Source organism: Branchiostoma floridae, chromosome 5 (genome assembly GCF_000003815.2).
Source record: "Branchiostoma floridae strain S238N-H82 chromosome 5, Bfl_VNyyK, whole genome shotgun sequence".
Lineage (NCBI taxonomy): Eukaryota > Metazoa > Chordata > Leptocardii > Amphioxiformes > Branchiostomatidae > Branchiostoma > Branchiostoma floridae.
The window spans coordinates 17,761,539-17,782,711 of NC_049983.1; the positions used below are offsets into that span (position 1 = coordinate 17,761,539).

A 21,173-nucleotide genomic window follows, 5' to 3' on the forward strand; every position below is an offset into this window, starting at 1 on the left:
ATCTTGGGACAGTTTTTAATTCAGTAATGTACTGACTTTGGAAGCATTGGTGGAAGGTTTTCTGATAGCTTATGTAGTTTGTAGTACTGTTAGTTACACAGCTACATCAGGAAAAAAACATCACTGCTAGCAAGGTTTACTCTGTAGATATAACACCAGCTGATGTTCACACAACTGTTAAGGCACATGCTATCTGTTGTGTTATGTACTATTGGTTCTTCAATATAAGACAAACTGCCAGGGATGCCCGACTAGTAAATGGCTATGACATGCTATTTGTCAAATTTTAAGTCAATTTTTTTAGATATGGAATGTTCCTGTCACCATTGTACATGCAGTACAAATAGGAGAACAGGTTTACTACTGTAATACAGTATGGATGATGTCCTACACAATTCTAGACTATCATAATGCATATGCATATTGTATATCAAAAGCTATGTATAAAATGCATGCATTAGATGAACTATTATTGAACCTAAAATAAAATCAACACACCCATACAAATTATACATAAAGGGGGAGATTTTGTTATAGACTGCTTTCAAAAAAGCTGCCCAGTTTTAGACAATCATTCTTTACCTTAATCTTTTTTCTTTATTCCTTTGTTATAACCTAGTAACTCATGATTAGCTTTTGGGCAAGAACTTGCATCAAGCATATGTTGATGAGGTATGATGTCATAGTATTAAACGTATTGTGGTTAATATAATCAGGAACTTTCTACAAACAGAAAAGGTTATTGGAAAGCCATGACCTTATCATCGTTCTTATCATTGCATGAGCACAAAGCTGCCCCTTGAAAAATATATCTTTATTATAGTTGATTGAAACCTGCATAATAACAATTCAGTGTCTGGATGATATTTCTTAAGCAGCCAGGCCCATGGTCTTCAGGTACTCCTTACGGGCATCCTTGTCATCAGCGGGACGATTGTACGGGGTCCATACAGGCTCTCCGACAAACAGACGCATTGCTTTGATGTAGTTCTGTATCATAAAGGGAGCATACGTATTAGTAATGTTTGTAAATGTTTTTACTCTGAGAAATCTTCAAAGCCCTAATCTATATGTCCTGAGGTTAGAGACTTTTCTTTGCAGCATCCACTTCAAGTCTGACTAAAATTGCATAGCAACCTACCTTCTCATCCAGAGTGAAGCGATGGTAGATACCGGCTGGGAGGACGATCAGGTCTCCCTTCTCCATCTCGATGCGGATCCACTTGTCCCCCTTGTCACGAACGTCGAAGTACCCGCTCCCCCCGACACAGTACCTGATCTCCTCGTCAAGATGGATGTGCTCCTCAAAAAATATCTTGATCTAGGAAATCAGAATCAACAATGTCAGAGTCTAAAACAATACCACTCACTCACTACCCGGTTTATTGTCTGTTGTTTCCCGCCGGCCGAGCATTAGACGAGCTTGCACACTTGATGGCAGCATACCAGCAGCCTCTGTTAGCAAACACTATACATAAGTAAGTGAGTGAGTGAGTGACATATGTTGTCTGCTAATCATCCGGTGGTTACTACTCAAAGAGACAGGTTATACAAAAATAAGAAAAAAAAGACAAATATGCATTTATCTACTATAAAATAAACAAACATATCTTACAACAAATATATTAGAGGCTTATGCAGTATTTGTTCCAATAAATCAACATTTTATCATAAAGTACATGTGTTACAAACAAACCAAAGGAGTTTTTTATCCTTGAATTAGTTCTGTCTGTAATCTGCACATAGATGTCCATGTAAAATGTTATATATTCCTTTCTAATATCTCTTTTCCGCAGTTTTGAAAAAAAGACATGACATTGCTGATTAGATACACATATGTAACTACATGTATCACCTTCTGTTCATAGTTGGGCAGCTTTTCTGGGGTGATTTCGATGAGATCATTGTAGGAGTACCCACGATCCTTCCTGATGCCAGCCAGAGTTTCATCGTCCTCATTTCCAGACAGCTTCATAGTGTGGGAGAAAGGGAAGAATACTGCCATTATTGTAATACTGGATGCTGTAAATTCATTTATTTTTGAGGAAATGGAAATGCATGTTCATGGTGTCATAATTTCTTTTTATAAAAGTCATCACGATAGACACAAAGCAAAACCATCACAAACATTTGATTTGATATTTAGTTGTTGTTGTTTTTTTTTAACTAAATACCACAACAGTCTAAAAGACCTGTAAAGGTAATTTCCAAGCAGATTCCTCCGTGGCAAAAGACAAGGAGTTTAGCCGTCAGAGGAGTATATTAGCCACGCGTGGCCAATATTACTCCTCTGGCGGCTAAACTCCTTCCCCAGCTTTAATATGTTACTGTCTTTTGCCACGGAGGAATCTGCTTGGAGATTACTGTAAAGGTCCAAAAGGCTGACTAGTCTAGATATAAAAATGTTGTTCACCTGCCAGTGCAGGACCCCGATGTCTTTGAGCTGGTCCAGTTCCACGGGCTGGGGCGGGTCTGTCATGTGGGGAGCGCGCTGGTCAGCGTCAGAGTCATCCATGTACCAAGCACGAACCATCGTGGCTTATGTATGTTACAGCTTGTGACAGCAAAAATGGTCAAAATTGTGGGAAAATTTGTTCTCAACTTCGCAAGGTATGGTCTCGTAACCTATGACCTGGACTGGTCCACTGCATGCTCTGGACGTGGGTGGGAGAAAAATATAAAAAGTTACGAAACCATCGTGCTAATATGGATTTTATTGAATATTCTACTTTCTGTCGATTTTTGATTCAATATCACTTTACCCTCTACTATAAAGAACTAATAAAATATGTATTTTGGATACTCACGGTGAATACGAAATTAAATACTAAAAGCGACACCTAGCGATTTAACTATAAAGTGTCAGAATTTACCATGAGAGGTTGAACAGGTGCTGCGATGACTGGACTTTAGAGACTTTGAACTTGTTTGTGATCATGAAAGAACATACAGGTCACATCACGAGCATACAACAGTATGGGATAACAGATATTGCCACCTATACAATGGTTTCGGTGTGCTGTCGAAGGCGTGAAAGAAACCACATAAAACATGCCGCGTGGTATAACATATGAGGAACGGCCTTTAGGTTACTGTAACGTTACATATTACTGATTAAAAGATGACAACATGGTCTTTGAAAAGCAGTAACAAAAGAAAGCTTATTTAAAGGCCATTTAGTGTATACGAACTTTTGCCAGACCGTTAACGTGAAAACTTTATGTCGTTTTATCTTTATCCAAGGACTTTTTAATCTCCTTGAATTATTTTTAACTTCACTTGAAGATTTGAATTAGATCTTGATTGAAATAGGAAAATAAAAAATATGTTTCAAGAATCAAGACAAAACAATTGGAATGTATCCATGTATATATTGAGGGGAATTTAGGCCGACAAAAAAGTATGATTTTGAAAGAATAATTAATAATAATAAACGTCAAATGTCTTTCTGATCTGGTATACTAGTACTCTAAAATGCCAAGCAATCCACAAAACAAGACAACAAAGGAATTGATGGGGAAAACGGTAGAAAAAAAAACTCACTGACAGATTATCTTCGTGGGTGGGTAGCTAATAACGGGAGGGATCCATTCACTGACAGAATCCGATGTGACTTTTAAAACTTATGGACCCTTATGATGCCAGGTAACGATACGGCGATGTTATCATGCCAAGCTAAACAACAGCTAGCTAAGGAAGAAGCCTTTCTGTAAAAGAAAATGATTAAAAAAAAAAAAAACAGCTGAAAAGTCAAAGTGTGTCAAAGTTGATACCTGAAAGCTTTCGATTGAAATATTTGAACAATGTACAAATGTATGAATATCGAATTTGACGCTATCGTAAGACTACTAAGAGTGCAAACTTCACGGCCTGGTGAAGCAGCGACATCTAGCGGTTCAAAAGGCCTGCATTTAGCCCAACCGGTTGTACAAGTTAATTACCAGTATGTGTTTCTTTGTGGCGATGAAATAGATCGTGCATAACATAGAGAAAAGACCAAACAGTCATAACACAGCTGTATGAATGGTACTTGGGGAAGAAGTTGAATACCACACAAATGGCAGTTTGTAATTTCACCTTGTCGCTTTGGTATTGCCTGGAAAAGGGAATCCCTGTCCCAGCCGAGGCTGTTCAGTTTCCTATCTGGGCATTCCTGGCTACTCTGTCTCAAATAAATATTTTGTAATAAAAATCACAATAATTTTACATAATTTTTAATCAACTTATAAGATGTTTACTATTTGATTGCTGGGCTTTATTTTCTTAATGCTCAGAATGCGTTTATTTGAAGTCAATTCGTTTGAAAGTTTGTTGTTGTAGGGGGGAGTGATGAGAAACGTAACAGCCTGTTCAGTTCTTTGGAAGGTGTTTCCGGTCGGGTCTGAGTGAGGGGCCTGGATTTCTGGTCAATGTTTGGAGCGGGTCTCTCCCAGTCTTTCCCTCAGTAGCCCACTGGATTTAGCTGTCAGCCAGGTCCCTTGTCATGCACTTGGTTGGTTTATAGCCTAACCTTGGAAATACGGACTGGAAAGATCGATTTTTCACGTCGGGTGCTCAGGGGAGGTAAGTGAATTCCCAAATTCCCACGTGTGCTATGCAAGAAACTCAGCTAGTCGCTTTCATCAATATAACGTTATAGGAGTGGGAGGGCGACGTCCTTATGAAACTAAAAAGTTTCCCAGAAGTTACTCAAAAGGGCGGACGGGATGTGCGATGTTGTCAGTCTGTTTAGCGGGACGGAAAAAACACAAGGACGACGTAAAGGAGAGGTATGTGGATTTGGGTGTTATAAAAATCCAGCCCTGTTTTTAGTGCTCGAGGCGGGCAGCCCAACCTAGCCGACCGCCTACACAGCCGTGTTGTGACGAGCACGGCGGCAATTATCGCCTAGGAAAATACCCTCACAACGGATATGCGTAGACATAACCGGAATCAGTCTTTTGTTTTCTTGTTGCAGGGCTCAGACTGAGTAGGAAGTGGTGTTTCGTGGGTTGGAAATCAGGCCAGGCCCTTTTCCTGTGAATGTTATAAAACCGGGCTTCGAACCAGCGATCCTCAAACCCACTACGTGCACCCATGTCGATGTTGTGAGCTGTTTTACGCCGAACTAACCTCAGGGATTCCTACTACCACAGCTTTCAAGAACGTGCAAGAGTTGTGTTAGAGTCTACAGTGCAAGAAAAATGTGGGCTGCACTAGCCTACTGCGTGCTATTTCTAGGTGAGTGTTCTCTTGTTCAGTAGTTTTAAGTCGTAGTTTTAGAACACAGCTGGGCATAAATGGCTGCGAATTCTGCAGAGCCCATGGCTTCAACATGTGGATAAAAAGGGTTGTGGGGTGATTCCGAGTTCAGTACAGCCGGGGAAGGGTGCCCCAAACCCCGGGGTACATGCTTCCCAATCCGCCCGACATAACTCGACTGTCGGCTCTGTGCAAACACTTTTTAGGTACGCTGGAAATGGTGGAAAATTAGTTTATTTTACAGCGGGAATGACGGAATTCCTGGGATTCTTACCTCCCGGGCATTGTCCCTGGGATTATTGATAGCTTTTTCTTTTGGTCAGTTGCTCAAGCCCTTCCTTTGTAGTTGTTTGATGTGAGAGACTTGCGCAAATTGGCTTGTATACGAACTTGGAAACTTGAGCCCAAATCAGGGGACCGCTCACTTTGACACTGGTATTTATTCGTGAAATCCAAGATGGCGGCTTGGGAAGACACCAAGGAAAAATTCCCTAGCAAAACATTTTGTCAAGTGGCCTGGCTTACAAGGCCTCTTGTGGATTCATGCATTTCAATTGGTTTCACAAGCCTTTGTTCTAAGTGATGAGGCAAATTCCTGAGTAATTTTGCAAAGTGGAAAAACAATTCCCCATTTTGTGAACAAAGTGTGAATCTCTGATTGTGATAATTTTTTGAGGATATGTTCCAATTCACACCCCCTACTAACAGTTTGAAAACATTGTTACAATCTTACCGTTGTTTTTGTTCTCATAACCAAATAAGGGAGAATTGGACGACTTAATCAAATCATCGGGGAGATGAGGTGATCTTTTTGGTGTGGGCTAGATTATGTATGCATTGCCTCGTTACATCAGAGACCAGCCTTCTGGAAAAGTAGTGTTTTTATCGCCACATTAAAAGCGGCCGCAAAACCATTGACCTCGAACTTCAGAAACGTACAAAACCAGACATCTGGTTTGGGAAGGAAAAACTGCTTGGTTCTGTACTATAGCAATTTTCATTCCTTCATGTAGAGTGTCATCAAAATGGTACAAAGTGTTCACAACATGTTACTTTGATTTGACTCAAAATTTCTGTTGGACAGAAAATAAGGAATCTTATCTGTCATTTCCCACTGAGACATGTAACTGCAAACATCAGCTGAAAGACGCTGAGTCTAAGTGTACAGTTCTTCACCCCACCCCTAGCAGCAAGTATAAAGTGCTATATACCACCACAGACACTGTTTGTAAATGTACCTAAAGCGGAAGGGGAGTGTATTTATAGAAATGTTTCAGTGTCCGTATGTTTGTATTGGGCTCTCCTACAGTTAATCATGACATGTGTCTTCTGCTTTTGCTGTCAATTTTTGTCTCCAGAAGACTAGAAATGAAACACTGTCTACTCAAAAGTTTCCGAAACACATTTCTTTGTCCTGCGTATGTATGTTATATTTGCCAGCTAGACAAGTGTATTGGCAGGATTAGCTTGATCGTCTAGTTTGTGCCAGCAATTCTTTATGCAGCAAAAGCAGCAGTCAGGAGTGCCAGTGAGTGTGTGTGAGGTCATAAGCAGAGTGATTGGCTATCTCATTTACACCCAAATGTCCCATTCAAACAGACAGTTTACCTGGTAAAACACTGGGTATCCCCAAGGATCACACATCCACCCACAGCTTTGAGTATGTGTAATCTGTTATGAGATGTGTATCAGTGCTAGTGTATCGGGGCGCTAAATACATCGGCATTTGCGTTCTCGCCACTCTCAGGACTTTGCAAATCTTTTATGATTGTGTGATCGGGTTTGTTTACTGACATGGGAATCAAAGAAAAGACAGGTTCATTTTGTAGAGAAAAGAGATCAAAGGAGGAGAGAAAGCTAGATCAATTGACCCAGATATCTTATGTGGAGAGAGTCCTCTTATGGTGATGGCACAGAACATCTGTTCTTATCTAAACCATACATGTTACTAGCCATTACCAAATAGCACTAGCATGTTTTGTAGGCCAGAGGAAGGCTTGCATTTGCATGTCTGTAAAATGTTATCAGCACACAAGATCCAGCACAGTAGTAATTGTGAATGTGATGCTAAAGTTGCACAAACATGTATTTGCTCTCTTCAATTTCTCTTCTCTTTATTGGGATTATTCTACTACGGAGCATTCATCAAGTTGATGGAATCTCCTTGATTCTACGTTCATTCTTTTTTTGTATTTCTCCAATAATTTTCTTGCAAAGTATGCCAAAATAGTCTATGACAAATTTCTTTGCAAATAAGTTGATTGCAGGTGAAATTGATGAATTGATCATTATTTATAAGACAATTCTGTTCACCCATTTTATGTCCAATTTTTTTGTCTTGGAAGAAATTGTGTATTCAAGCTATGCAGGGGCCAGACTTGTCCAACTTGTGTCAAAAGCCTGGTAACCCCAGGTGTTGATTTATCGCTCTGGCGTTGGGGACGAAAAGTCTTTAGAAGAAGGTGGATTTAGCTGCTAGAGTGGCCTTGAGAGTGCTCCAGTGTTGTAGAGGGTCGGTGGAACATAAAGGATTTCTGCGAATACAAAAGGAGAATCAAACTTAGTAAGATTATGCAGCAAAGACTATTTGTGGCTGCGCAATGCGCCACTTACTAATGCTTCACTACAGAAAACTGGTCTTACAAGTAGCTGGAGGGATGCAACCCCTTCGGGCATCGTTGTGTTGATTCATTGCGCCAACCTCAGAAACGTGCGGGCAGGAATTCGCCAAACCGCAGAAAGTAGGTGGCGACACTGAGTAATAAGTACCGCACCTGTATGACTTCAACAATGGTCGGATATGTCCTTTTATGGAATATGGTGTGTTGACACTTCTTAATGTCTGGATCTCATTAAAAAAAGCACCCAGGTGTCAACAACTGCTAACAAGCTGAGAAAAAAGGACCTCTTTCACACACAATCACAGTGGGGCACCAACAAGCTTTTAGGGACTGGAGAAACCTGGTAAGACCTGGAAGACATTTTCTCACAGTCTTACAGGTCACAACCATGTGGTAACATTCAAATCAAAACTGGGAAACCTTGTCTTCTTGAGTTCCCACTTCGTATTGTGCGATAGGAAGTGGCTGGTTGTATCTGTGCTGAGTATTATTGGTTTTCATTGCTTTTAGTTTTACTTTATAATATAGCATTTAAATGTTGAACGTTATTCTCTGACTTTCTTCCTGTATCTTCCAAAGTTGATATGAAGTCCTGTTGTTTAAGTAAGCACTTTGGTTGACTTTGCATAGAAAATAAATATTTGCAGATCAGGAAAGGCCCTTTACTATCAACACTGTGACAATACAGTAGAGTTATTTGAGAAGTATGAGAACTTTTTTTTCTATATTGTTAACCATACTCACCTTTCAAGCTGTTCTAGCAAGTACTCCGGAAGGCTTGAAAAATCGATTTATTGCCTTTTTTTCTATGAATGGGACTTGTCATTCAATAAAGAAAAGAAAAAGTCATATACATTTGTATTACTAAATTTGGATTCCATGTATTAACATCAAAGCCAGCAAAATGCTGGAAATGTTCTCTTTTTTAACCTCTAAATCGTGCTTTTAAACCCTTTTTACCTGGCCATTGTATGACCTTTGACACTCGGATACCTTAATTTGCTTAAATCTAGGTATGTGGAAATTACACCCCTTCTTCACAAAAGCCTTGGAGCAGGACTTCCGTACTTTAGACCTATCAAACACAAGACATTCTTATATTATATATCACCCAAGATACATTATCACCCGTCCCCCACTAATGAGGGAGGGATATGGAAGATACGGCGATGTACGTAATGATAGTTTTTGCGTTACCAAAGTAAAGGGAAGGAGCAAAGAGTCGTAAATCGTAAATCTCAGGAAGGGCTGTTTGAGGTCAATCAGCAAATATTTGGGAGCTGAGATCAAAGCGCGAGAGCCGGTAGGATGTACAGAAGTGAATGGAGCGATGCTCTGTCTCACCTGGACTTGTGTTGTCTCCATAGCAACTGTGGGATGTGATGATGTTTAGCATAGGAAACCTTGCTGTTTTCATAACAGAAGGAAGAACGGTATGAAAACAAAATTCACAACATGCCATTGTGTAGAAGATTGCAATGATGACATGGGAAGAAAGCATTGTCTTGTGATCACTCTTTCCACTGGAGGCTGTTGCAGATGGATGAGCAAATTGCTCAACAAATTTTGTAGACAGAGAAAGACTTTTTAAAATGATTTGTATGCACTGCTGTTTTTAAAATTGTAGTCATACTTCTGCTTTGTACATCATTATATTCCAAAATATAAGTTTATGGAATTCTGGATGCTTAGCCTGGATGCCAGACTGTTTCCAGGACTTCCACAGGCTAACTCATAATCCCCTCTCCAAAGTTAGAACCTGATAAAGGGTAGATATGGTTGATTTGAAAGCTGTGGTTTGAATCCAGGCTACATTACAGGGTATGTATAAAGTGATATGTAAAAGAAAACTTGGTCCCTGTGCTTTGAAACAAGCTATAAAACAAAAACAAAATGTATAGCTCTCAAATATGGTGAGCACCTGGTGACCATTGTCAGAATGTAGTACTCAGCTCCCAAACATGATATAGCTCTAACATTTAACCTTTGACCTTCTGACTAACTTGGAGGGGGAGGGGGTATTTGCCTAATTAGTTATGACCTTGATCATGGTTACTCATGGCCTCCCTTGATCTCTTTATCCCCACCTTAGTTTGTCTCACCGCTTTAGCATGAAGATCAAGGGAGCGGTCCGAAGTAATTACAGGAATTGTGCAATGGGCAAACAATGAAACCAGTCGGTTGAGACTAATTTGCGGTTTGACGAAGGGAATACGTAATGAAACGGAGTGGCAAAACCACAATAGCATGGGATGGTCACGGAAACTTGAGTCATGCCAAACATTGATATCGATATGACCATTTTTGGAGACTTATACACCAATGTAGTTATCTGCTGTATTAGTAGTAATGAGAGAAATATTTGCGGATGAAATAATTATAGGAATATAGAATTTGTTATATGTTAACTGTTACTTGTACTTGAATGTCACTTACAGAAAATGTTAAAAGTCTTCTCAATGAAATTGTGAATCATGTGAAATCATACAGTTGCATTGTATAAATGCATAAATGCATTGTCCCCTCACACTGCCTGAAGGGTGGAGACAAACTTTCAAATGTGGGAAAAGAAAAAGTGGGAAGAAAATGTGATTGATGGATAGCAATTACTGGAAGTACGTCTTAAAAATTTAACATGCTATTACATCCATTAGAAGCTGTAAGAAAAGAGGACAAATTTTTAAAGTAAATGTTTGCCCTGAAAAGTTGAGGTTTGCTGTTAAAATGAAGACCTAAACTAATCTTTCTACATTTGTATCATACCTACCTACCATTAGTAGAGAAAGTGTGATTGTATCTCTTTTAGTTTTACCTTTTAACCTAAGAACTGAATGATTACAACATCTTTTAGTGTTTTGTTGCCTGTAGGGTTTTCTGGCGGTGTGATAATACCAGTGTATTCTATAGATGTCTTGGCGCCAGTGATTTCAGTAATGTCTCGAGTTTGCAAGATGTCCACTCCTCCCTACTTGTTGGTTTCTTCCAGGACCTCGAACTGTCCAGTGGACATTTGCGGTGTTTTTTCTCGTTAATGTTATCAATGATCTTTCTCCCTTTCAAAGTTCAAGCTGATATGATATGATTCTCCTTGTTGCATGTGTTAGGTAGTGAGATAGTATAAGGGTTGTGGTAAGAGGATTGACTGTGGGTGAGATACTGAAGGGTGCACCAGAAGTGAGGTTTGAAGACTTCCAGATTTTGGCCTTGAGGATACAGACACTGGAGCCTTGTGTTTCCTTGAAATGTTTGGAACTACGACCAATGCATGACCTAAACTATGTTACAATGTATGTTTGTTCTGTGCAGATTCGGATACAGTAGATTTGAAAGTAACAAGTCCCAGTTACAGTAGATCTACCAAGAGCAGTCATTCTGAAAAGAGAGAAGTAAAGAGGAAGAGGAAAGAATTAACATGTTTAACAGTTGAGGTTCTTAAAGATTTTTGCTAAGAAAGCACGAAGGGAAGTTTTGGCCAGGTGTTCTCAATAGTTTTATATTCCTGATTTTGAGAATTGTCACCTGTTGAAAGATGGGAATTGAGAGACCAGATGCATTATTTCAGGAGATGCCATTGGTCAAAAAGATACTTGTAATTTTTTCAATGACCAGCACTAGCAGAATGATTGGTAATGATATCTCAATGACCAACACTATGACTTCTTACGAAATGACTTTTAGAGCCTCTGTTTCTCTTGCAAAAGGATATTTAAGAAATTACAAGTTAAAAAGTAGTTTATAAACAAAGATACCTGTGTGTAAATATTTAAATGAAGGAGTGATGATGACGCCTTCCATACATCCAGTCTAGTAGTCTGGATCTAACGTTATCAGTTAGTTCAACCAGACTACACTACAGTCTTACCTTATCCAGAACACAGTCTCACCATTCAGTGGTTTTCCTGTTATTGAATCAGATTCTGAACCAAGACCTCCCATACAGACCCTGTTAGTTATATACGATAAGTTTATGACAACGAATTGAAAGAATTGTTTGTGCAGTTGTTGATGCTATGTACAAAATTCTTGTCTTGTGACGGAAAAGGCTCTTGTAGACCCATGTTGACAATTATTTACCTTTCTGAACATTATGCGACATGCATGTATATGTATGTCCAAAAAACATGGTGTCATTGTCAAACTCAGCTATCATGGACTGGTGTAGGTCCAGTTAGAGAGAAATGTGTGTACTTGTTTTGGTACAAACCACTGTCCTAATGGACTTTGGTTTGGATCACTGTTGCGATACACTTGAAGTTAAGCCCTGTGTTTCCCAAATTGTGCTTAACAATGTTCGCGTCCTCAACAATTATACTGCGTCCAGAGAAAAAGAAATACTCATCATCAAGAGACCTTGTTGCAAAATGCAGAATTTCTAATTGATTTCGCACAAACATGTTCAACAGTTAATTTTGGTGACCCTTTTCTTACATTTTCTCTGTGCCATCCAGAAGCTATTAAAAAAGGAAGTGTACATGTTGTAACCCTGCCCTTTCTGGGCAACAAGTCTGACTATAGAGGACCAACAGGGTCAGAGTTTCATCTGCGCTGACCCCAGACGAGTACCCACTGTAATTGGTTATCCAATCTGACTGTTGGAATTCAAACTACCCAGGGAGAGACGCTGTCATTGATCAGTGCTCTCTCCAAAATTGAATTGCATGTTTCTTATATGGCGTTTGGTCAGGAGCCATTGTTTAGTAGTTTTGTATAAACTGCTGGAATGTTAAGGCACTGTAAAGTAAGATGGTACTGTTAAAATGTAGACAGAAATACTGCAGACAAGCAAGGGGAATGAGTATGCTGTAATTGTCTGATATGAGCCTGGTTAAAAAGCGAAATGCAAACTTGTTAATTTTAGCCCTCCGCAAGATTAGCTTTCCAGATGTAAGAAATGAAAACTCCATCAGTCATCGGGAATGGAAAAAAGGCCTCCAAAATTATTGATGGGATATTTTCACTTTTGATCCAGTTTTGAGGACAGAGACAGCTGGTTTTACACTCCCGTGACAGTGTACATCTCTTTTTGAAAACATATCAGTAGCATTCATTGCCTGACAGCATAAGAACATTGCATTGAAGATTGCAACGTCAACTGTGATGCAAAATATTTGCAAAAGTTATGATATGTATATGATATCATTGAATTTCATGATCTTTGTTCACATATGTGATGATGTTAATTGTTCTGTATCAGATAGTGGCACAGGATGTAAGGATGTAACAGAATACTCTATCCAATGGAATGTTTCAATGATTGATTATATTGAGGTTTTTTGAAGTTTTAAAAGTAACCGGATCTGACACCATGATAAAGTAAGACTTCTGTAAGGTGTTGTATAAGTTTGACCCAAGGGTATCTGCGGAAAGCCCTATTGTCGTGAGGAATGAGAGCATATACCACTCTCCTGACCCTAAGTGCCAGTTAGTGAATCATTTGCTCAATCAATTTCTCCTTTTCGGCTTCTCCAAAGCCCTGTAGGAAAGCTGACAAGCTAAAAAGTGGCGAAGCCATATTCTCCATACATGCAATCAGACAAAAGAGCTAGGAGAGAGAGATAAGGGAATCCTTTTGGCGGTTCTGTATGGTCACTTTTACATGGTAAATGCAGGCCATAAATACCTGAGACATATTTGTTCTTCCCGCAACCTGTCTGTCTTCTTGTCAAATCTTCGAGCTTAGACGGAAAATCAACTAGAATTTTTACGCAGAAACAACTAGGGGAAAAGAAACAACTCAGAAACATCACTTTGGTGATGTGGTCTAAATGCGGTTTTGTAATGATGTTGCGTTTGTTTAATCTCGAACTATCGGACCTTAAAAGATAAGGCGTTGGGTCAGAACTCTGCCGCAGGCTGCTAAGGAAGACCACCACAAAGGAACGGATTGTTTTCTTATCTCTACGAATCTGGAAGCAATTGGAAGCTTCAACCACTCTAAGAAAGGATACTTTCATGTTTTGAGAACTGCTAAGGATAATGTTGTGTGGTTATGACAAGACAGGAAGCTTGGTTGCGCCTTAGAACAGACAACATAAAACGGATCTCGGTAATCGCTTGACCGGTCATCTGAGACAATGCCATGGTATGTCGCGCTGGCACACTGACCACCGCAAATCCTCCACAAACACCCTCGCATTGGCACAGTATTTGCCTTCGATTAACTCTGGGTCTGCACGTTAACTGCAGGAATGCTACCCTATTAAAGGAAAGGCTGTACAGGTAATGGTGCGTTGTCTCTCCTACAGGAGACCCTCTTGCCTTTCACACTGCAGCCAGGTGCGTGTGGTCACAGCCGTCTCAGGTGTAACCCTACCACCTGGCCAAGATGATGTGAAAAGCCCCCTTGTTGACAGTGTGCAGCATGTGGTTTCTGTCAAGCACAACTCTGCATTCTTCCACAAGAGCAGGTCCCCCCTGGCATTCACAAGGTAGAAGTCTTGAGGTGGAGTCGATGTGGAGGAAGTTTGGATAGCCATTGTGGGAAAGAAGGGCGTATTCTTTTGGCTGATTCGGCTAGTGTGCCCCTCTCTGTGTGGATTACAACTTAGACATGCAGCCGGATATTGAGAACAGACAGACCAAGGATGTGAGGTCATCGGTTGGCAAATAACATGTGTATCGTGTTGTGCAGGCCTCAAACTTAACTTTTTTCCCTACTGTCCCGCATTGTCCCAAAAATAAATTTCAACTGTCCCGAAGTGAGGATGGACTGTCCCAACCCTATTTTCAGAAATTATGTATTACAACAACTGTAAGTCAGAGTATGCACGCCTGACAACCGCGGGCAGGCTTTTAGCTAGGAATTATTTTAGGGTGTACATCTGTAATGTGTTGTACTCTCCGCACTGCGTGGCTGAGCCAAATTTTTGTCTTTGCTGCAACACTACTTTTGTCCTGAGAATGGGAGGTATGTGTTCTTGATTTGAGGTGGGTATGGCTTAAAGAATACATGAGGTAATTTTCAAGTAATGTAACACTGATTCCTTACAATATAATGTTTCATGAGTTAATACATACAATCAGGGAGAGTAAATTAACCTTACTGCTAAAGGTGAAACTTGACTGTTACATATATAACAACAGCAAGCTAAAGAAGTCTACAAGAAAATCTGCAAACCAACAGAGGAGAAAGTGTAGCCAGGACTGCCAGGTACATCTTATATTTCTTTTGTGTATCTACTCTGTTAAGAACATAGCTGAAAATAAATGCACTGAAAAGTTACTTGTAGCCTGTAACATCAGCGTTTTAACTTTACACAGTTACAGAAAAATGTGTACAAACATTTAATTCATTGAAAATATATAGCAGAAAAGATGTGTTCCAAGGGCAAATTAAGCGAAATTTTCTCAACAAACAACATCCATTTATCAATATTTTAAAAATAAAGACTGCAACAAAAGTAATATCTCAAGTTACCGTGAAAAAATCGCGACCTCAGTTCAACATTTTCTACGAATTCAGTGCCGACACCGCCCCCCTCCCCAGTATGTCATCGTCACATTAGCTGTTGTTTTTCCCACATTCTACCGACAAACAAGCAAAAAAAACCTCCAAAACAATCCTATACATGTACTTATCACCATGACTTCAGGCATTCGACGAGTTTTCGTAAACAAATCAAAGTTTTTCCTGCGTGATTTTTCCCGCGAAAACAGCGGGATATCAGATATTCCACCAATAATGGCGCCTGGGCGCGCTACGTCACGCCGAAATGGCCAATGGGGTGCGACTCTCGCGATTCGCGAGATGTGAGTGAGTGCGAGATTGCGCGAGACTTGAGGTAGAATCACCCAAAATGGCGGCTCGGTGCGGGAATCGGCAAATTTTGAACTTTGAGCGAAGTTTCCGGGGGAAAATAAGGGCGTACCAAAGGCGTATATCCAAAAAACAGGGCGTACATTTTGCGATTTTTTTAGCGAAGGCCGTACGTTGTACGCATTGCTAGCTAAAAGCCTGCCGCGGGGAGATCGGACATTCTGATGTTGATTCGTTGATTATTTTCCTATTGTCCCAAAAGTGTCCCAAAAAGATTTTTCAGTTGTCCCGGCCTAAATTTTAGTGGTCTCGGGACATCGGGACATAGTTAACTTCGAGCCCTGTTGTGTAACCTGTAAACCACAAAATGGCACAGAACATCGCTTCAGAACATGGAGTTACCATTCTATGTTAGTGTAGGGCATATCCTCAATCTTTTTTTTCTAATAGATCTCTTTTTTTTCTAGTGTGGTGGGTTCTTTTTTCATTGCATAGGATTAGGATAAGTAGCTCATTTCAAACATGGTTCAAATGTCCCTTCCAAAACATAGATATACCTATCAATAAAGACGATTGACATGGACCTCCAGACAGTGGACATGGAAGGATGCTTATGAGACTGGATGTAGACTTACATGTAACATGCTAGACTTCTCTAACTGCAAAGTCTAGAAGTATAAAAACGTGAATTCTGGTCCAGAACTTCAGTATGCATTTGGGATTTGAACCCTGAACCCTGTGATCCTGATGCAGAACCTCTAACTACCAGACAACTACTTGGTGCTACACATCACGATTTGCTGCTCAACTGCTTCATTAGGTACAAAGGCATGTCTGTAGCAGCAAATGGCAAGCCTTGATACACTTCACGCTAGACAGATGAATCAGAATATTACAAAACTCATTCCAAAGCAATATATTTTACTCTGTAACTGCACTCTGGTCAGTGTGCCACAAGGCAAAATGTAAAAAACATGCACTGAACTCTCACTTTCTGATCAAACTTGACATTGAAGAGAAAATCCAGAACTGAATTGTCCTCTCTTTACCCATTAAGTTAAAGTGACACTGTAACAGTTGATGAGCAAACAACGTTTCACGGTTCACAGAAATGTCAAGATGATTCAGTAGTACGATTTTAACAAAATCAGTCACCCTGGAAAATGGCACAGAAATTGCATTTCAGACCTAAGTAGTTTTCGATCAACCAAGTTAGGGTGTCTTACTTCCCAAACCTTGTTAGCTTGCGGAGAGAAGAATCTTTGGAGCGAAAATCTTGACATTTTTGCCGTTTGCCCCAGTAAATGGTTATTACCAGTTTAAACGTGATGTGTGTTGTAACTTGTACTCAAAAAGATTGTAGGAGGCTTTGAACTTAGTGTTATGGATCCCATGATAGTTCGTAGCACCCTCGAAGTTTTATTTTATTACTTTATCGAGATAACCCCAGACAAATAAAGATAAATTTGTCTAAGCTTTGTTTGAACTAAACATTCATGGTCCAGCAGTAAGATACAGTAAAATCTGTCTGGGAAGTTTATTGGCCCTTTTAGTATAGTTTATCATCACCGACTGGCGTCTTTTGTTTGACCTTAATAATCTCATAAAATCATTATTGTTAACAACTAGAAAATGAAAGCATTCATAAACATGACAATAACAAACTTTGTGGTGAGGTACTTAAGTATATTGATTTTTTTTTTTTTCTAAAAGTAATCAAATAAAAAAGATATATTTTATTGTAGCTGACTTTGAAGAAGTTAGACGGAATGAAAAGTTAGATTTAAGCTGGTCTTCTGCATATGAAGATCTAATATCAAAAACACACACTGACGATGACGTCATACCAACAGTTTCTGTACATCCCATGTAAATGGTGACATTCCCAAGGTAACAGTACCCTGTGGAAATAGATCTGATTGAATCACAATACGGAAGAGGCTGGCGCAACACAGGGCAATAAATGGATTTATGTCTGGCAATAAAATAAATGTCAGACCAGATACAAACGTCCCTCGGGTTTTACTGCAAACGATGAGTCAGGTTTTGCCGTCAAAAATCGTTGAGACAGGAAAGACTGGTATTCGAAAAACACACTGAAGTTGTGTATTCATATTGATTGACAATTTCAAATGAGTGGTCTTAAGTTAAACACGATGTTACTTGAATATTTTCGTTAGTGTCTTCAACACATTTTTAGGGCTCGCTAAGATTAATACAAACACCTTTTTTTAGCGCTTGCTTGATTTTGCCAGGTTATTAAAGCTGGCAATCCCTTTAACTGCTTCTCCAAATGGTTTTTGAAGAGCTGGAGAGACCCTTGAGTCCCTCCCACCCCTCTCAGAAGGGAACATTCAGACATTACCTCACTTCCTAGGGAAATCCAAACAAAGATTACCTGAGTTTCTCCCTAAGGAGGCAGCCTCTACTGTTACACAGGTCACACCTGTACTGTAGTCAACACAATATTTCTCAATACTCAAGCTTTGAGACCTTTTTTTTCAAACAGAGATGTTAATCAAAATGAATAAAATGTTTCAAAAGCTAAAGTACATTTGTCTGTTTTCTTAGCAGGTTCTCAACAAGCTTGTGCTAGAATAGCATTTGATTAGCAGTAGTGAAAAGAGATCCTCTGTTCGAGAGCTTCGGAGAGGTTTTTAGGTGCCGCTATGAAAACAGGATTCATGGTCGACCAAGTGGGTTATGAAAATTTCATGTTCTCTTTCTTGTGATAAGAAAGTAACCACTCTGACTGAACAGTTATTGTTAATCATAACATTTTTGTAGTGGTTTTCTTTTTGCAGTGACCTCAAAACACAACCATAATGTATTTCCAAGGTATTACTATAGTATTACAGTTTCAACCAGTAATTTAAAACACTGCAAAACGTTACCCATTTTCCTTCACATCCCAAAATAAAACTGCAGCAAAAATACATGGATTAACAGTATCTTATTTTGTGTACATAACACTGCTTTCAGATTCATAGAGGGGAATGCATTTCTGATTTTGCTTGTCAAACAACATTGTCATGAGAGACTGGATTAGATACATGCAGAAACTTTGTTAATTTGCATATTTGTAACAGCAAGGAAAGACTGCTTTTGCATTTGATTTATTTGAAAACCAAACATACATTACAAGTTGTCTGGAGTAGCCTAGGGACGAACATGGAATGAAAATTGCTTTTTTATATCTTTTATTTCGTTCTCAGGGTAGATCATTTTAAAAATCCTTCAACAGAAAAAACAAACAAATGTGGGTCTTTGAAGGAGTAATTAATGAGTTTGGCCTAATTTTGTCTTGAGTTATCAGACCCAGATGTTATAGCAATGGATAAATTACAGCCATTGATTACTACAGGGTTCATCAGGTGGGTACCCAGAGTGACCAATGGTCAATTTGGAGCCAGGGATGTCAAGGGGTCACCTGCTAGCTTAGCAATTATCTTTTAATGAAAATTATGTGAAGAAATGTGAAGAAGTCTATGATTAGTATGTTGCCAGTGTAGTTACATGTTACCTTCCTACTCTTGTTTGACCTATTTTGAAGAATATCGCATTGTATTTTCTCTGAAGACATGGTAGTTTTTAGAGCTTCATAGCTCTTGTTGTCTCATGGATATGCATCAAACTCTCAAAAGTCTTGAGTCAGAAAGAACAGAATTAAGACAGATTCTAAAGGTAGTAAAGGGATGCCTACATGTACTTGATGACATTTGGAATTGACTCTTTGGTAACTGAGTACTTACAAGAGATTATTGTAGGGTACAAGACATTGTAATTCACATGTCAATCACGTCCCTCTGGGGCTAACCCCAAGTGATACAAGTCTTGAGAAATGTTTCTTAAGTGTTTCTACAGGACTCCTCTGATTTCATGCATCTTAGCTGGGCCATACTTAAAATCAATCAGGACCAGGGTACCCTGTGAGTGGCTGTATGTATGTGGGGGCAACGCTGTGGTACCTAGGAAGGAAATCCTAGTTCTCTTGGAACAGCTGCTTCCTCCCCCCTTCCCCCCCTCTAGATGACCTCCCTGGGCGACCGCACGGTCACCTCATATTGTTCTAAGGTCTCTTCTAGTGGATTCCCGCCAAAATTTCCAGTTGTTGTAACACGTTTTGAACTTGAAACATCCACAGAGAACAATACTAACCCAGGCCTTTCATAGATAAAGTCTGGGACGTTTTGAAAAGTTACAGCTTGGCTGTTTTAATTCAATTAGGATGTTGTGTAAAGCAGGAACTCTCATTACGATTGTTAGATTTATGAAGGCCAAGTTCAGAGAGGTTGAACTTTAAGTTTGAGGCAGGCAACCAGACCTCAGTAAGCAGAAATGTCTTTCATCTCCCTCAGCCCTCAGGGTAGTGTCGGTGCCTCCCTCCCTATTTTTGGCAGAGCAAATGTTGAGACCAGCTTGCAGGTATGCTTGTAACGCCGCTCCGTCGCCCCCATTTTCTACTTATGGCACAGCGCTGCCCATACACGATCCGCACCACCCACCAGACACGAGGAATGGTATTTTACTGTGTTCCCAACATCAAGAGTAGATTTAATTGAGTCCGAGATAGGTCAAGGGAAACGGGCCCTGCGTTCGCTGACATGCAGGACACGTCTTGGCGGTCTCCAGAACCACTCTCATGAAGGGGACCGATTCTGTTTATGTCCTGGAAATCAATATGGCTTATTAGATATAAATATATTATGGGGAATAGCTTTCTGGGTCAGGGATAAGGTATCACTCATCCCCTGCCCCCCTCCCCACATTCCATCCCTGGCAAGGTCAATGTTATGGGAGGAGGTTATCAGCAAATCACTCTCCCACAAACAGTCGTGGGAATTGTAACTTCATCTAGTTCTACCTTGTCTGCATTCTTATCTGATTCTAGATAACATATCCCCTAAAACTTTTATGGAAGCACGTTAAAAAGTAATACAATCTAAAAATAATAGAGGTGCTTGGCTAAAATAAGGAGACATAAATGATGAAGACGGTGATTACAACTGATGGTAAATTCAGAATGGAAAATTACACTAACACTTTCAGGGCATGTAGAAATTACTGGAGTCAAATGTTACTGGTGACAGATCAAACTCAACTGTTAGCGAAACTTATAAATTATGCACAGCTTTGAAACAAAATTTTACATCATGCAACAGTTATAAATTATGTTTCAAGTCAAAGACTATATCCATTCTTTTATTACACCTACTAAGAAGTCACATTCTTGTCAGTGTTTCTGCAAAAGGAGTGCATTTTTCACAGGAAGATACATCGAGTGTTTCTTTGGTTAGCAAAGTTAAGGGGCAAGTTTCTATGCTTATACTGCTGGGAAAGTTTACCTAAAGTAGAGCAGGTTGCAGAGGAAAAGAACACCTTCAGGTAATCAGATACATCATTGGGGGAGGGGGGCGCCTTATCATCATCTATCAAGCAGAGGGTGTAGATGTGTAACCTGATTAGTGGTAGGGTTGATGAAAATGGTCTTTGTGGCACAGGGACCACCCCCATGCAGATGGGACATGTCTCATTGGCTCATCCAAATGGATTGA

At 39.8% G+C, this 21,173-nt stretch overlaps 2 protein-coding genes across 13 annotated transcripts in view; one reads left to right on the forward strand and one right to left on the reverse strand.

The window, feature by feature from the left end:
* Window position 1: 1 nt before the first annotated feature.
* LOC118415927 (1,2-dihydroxy-3-keto-5-methylthiopentene dioxygenase) lies at window positions 2-2,642 on the reverse strand. Its single transcript, XM_035820882.1, has 4 exons — window positions 2,414-2,642; window positions 1,856-1,969; window positions 1,142-1,321; window positions 2-990 (listed from the first exon to the last, which is right to left on the reverse strand). Exons 1-4 carry the CDS (start codon window positions 2,531-2,533, stop codon window positions 871-873), a joined length of 534 nt encoding a protein of 177 aa, XP_035676775.1. The 5' UTR covers window positions 2,534-2,642; the 3' UTR covers window positions 2-870.
* A 1,707-nt stretch (window positions 2,643-4,349) lies between these two features.
* LOC118416742 (laminin subunit beta-1-like) overlaps window positions 4,350-21,173 on the forward strand; it is a 54,741-nt gene continuing 37,917 nt past the window's right edge. For 3 of the 12 annotated variants that reach the window (XM_035821963.1, XM_035821965.1, XM_035821964.1), the window contains exons 1-2: window positions 4,647-4,769; window positions 5,136-5,220. In XM_035821963.1, the coding sequence (XP_035677856.1) occupies window positions 4,707-4,769; window positions 5,136-5,220 (148 nt within the window). In that variant the 5' untranslated portion in view covers window positions 4,647-4,706. Of the gene's footprint in view, window positions 4,564-4,622; window positions 4,770-4,957; window positions 5,221-21,173 lie in introns of those variants that run through there. The other 9 variants (XM_035821966.1, XM_035821970.1, XM_035821969.1 and 6 more) reach the window with 6 other exon arrangements.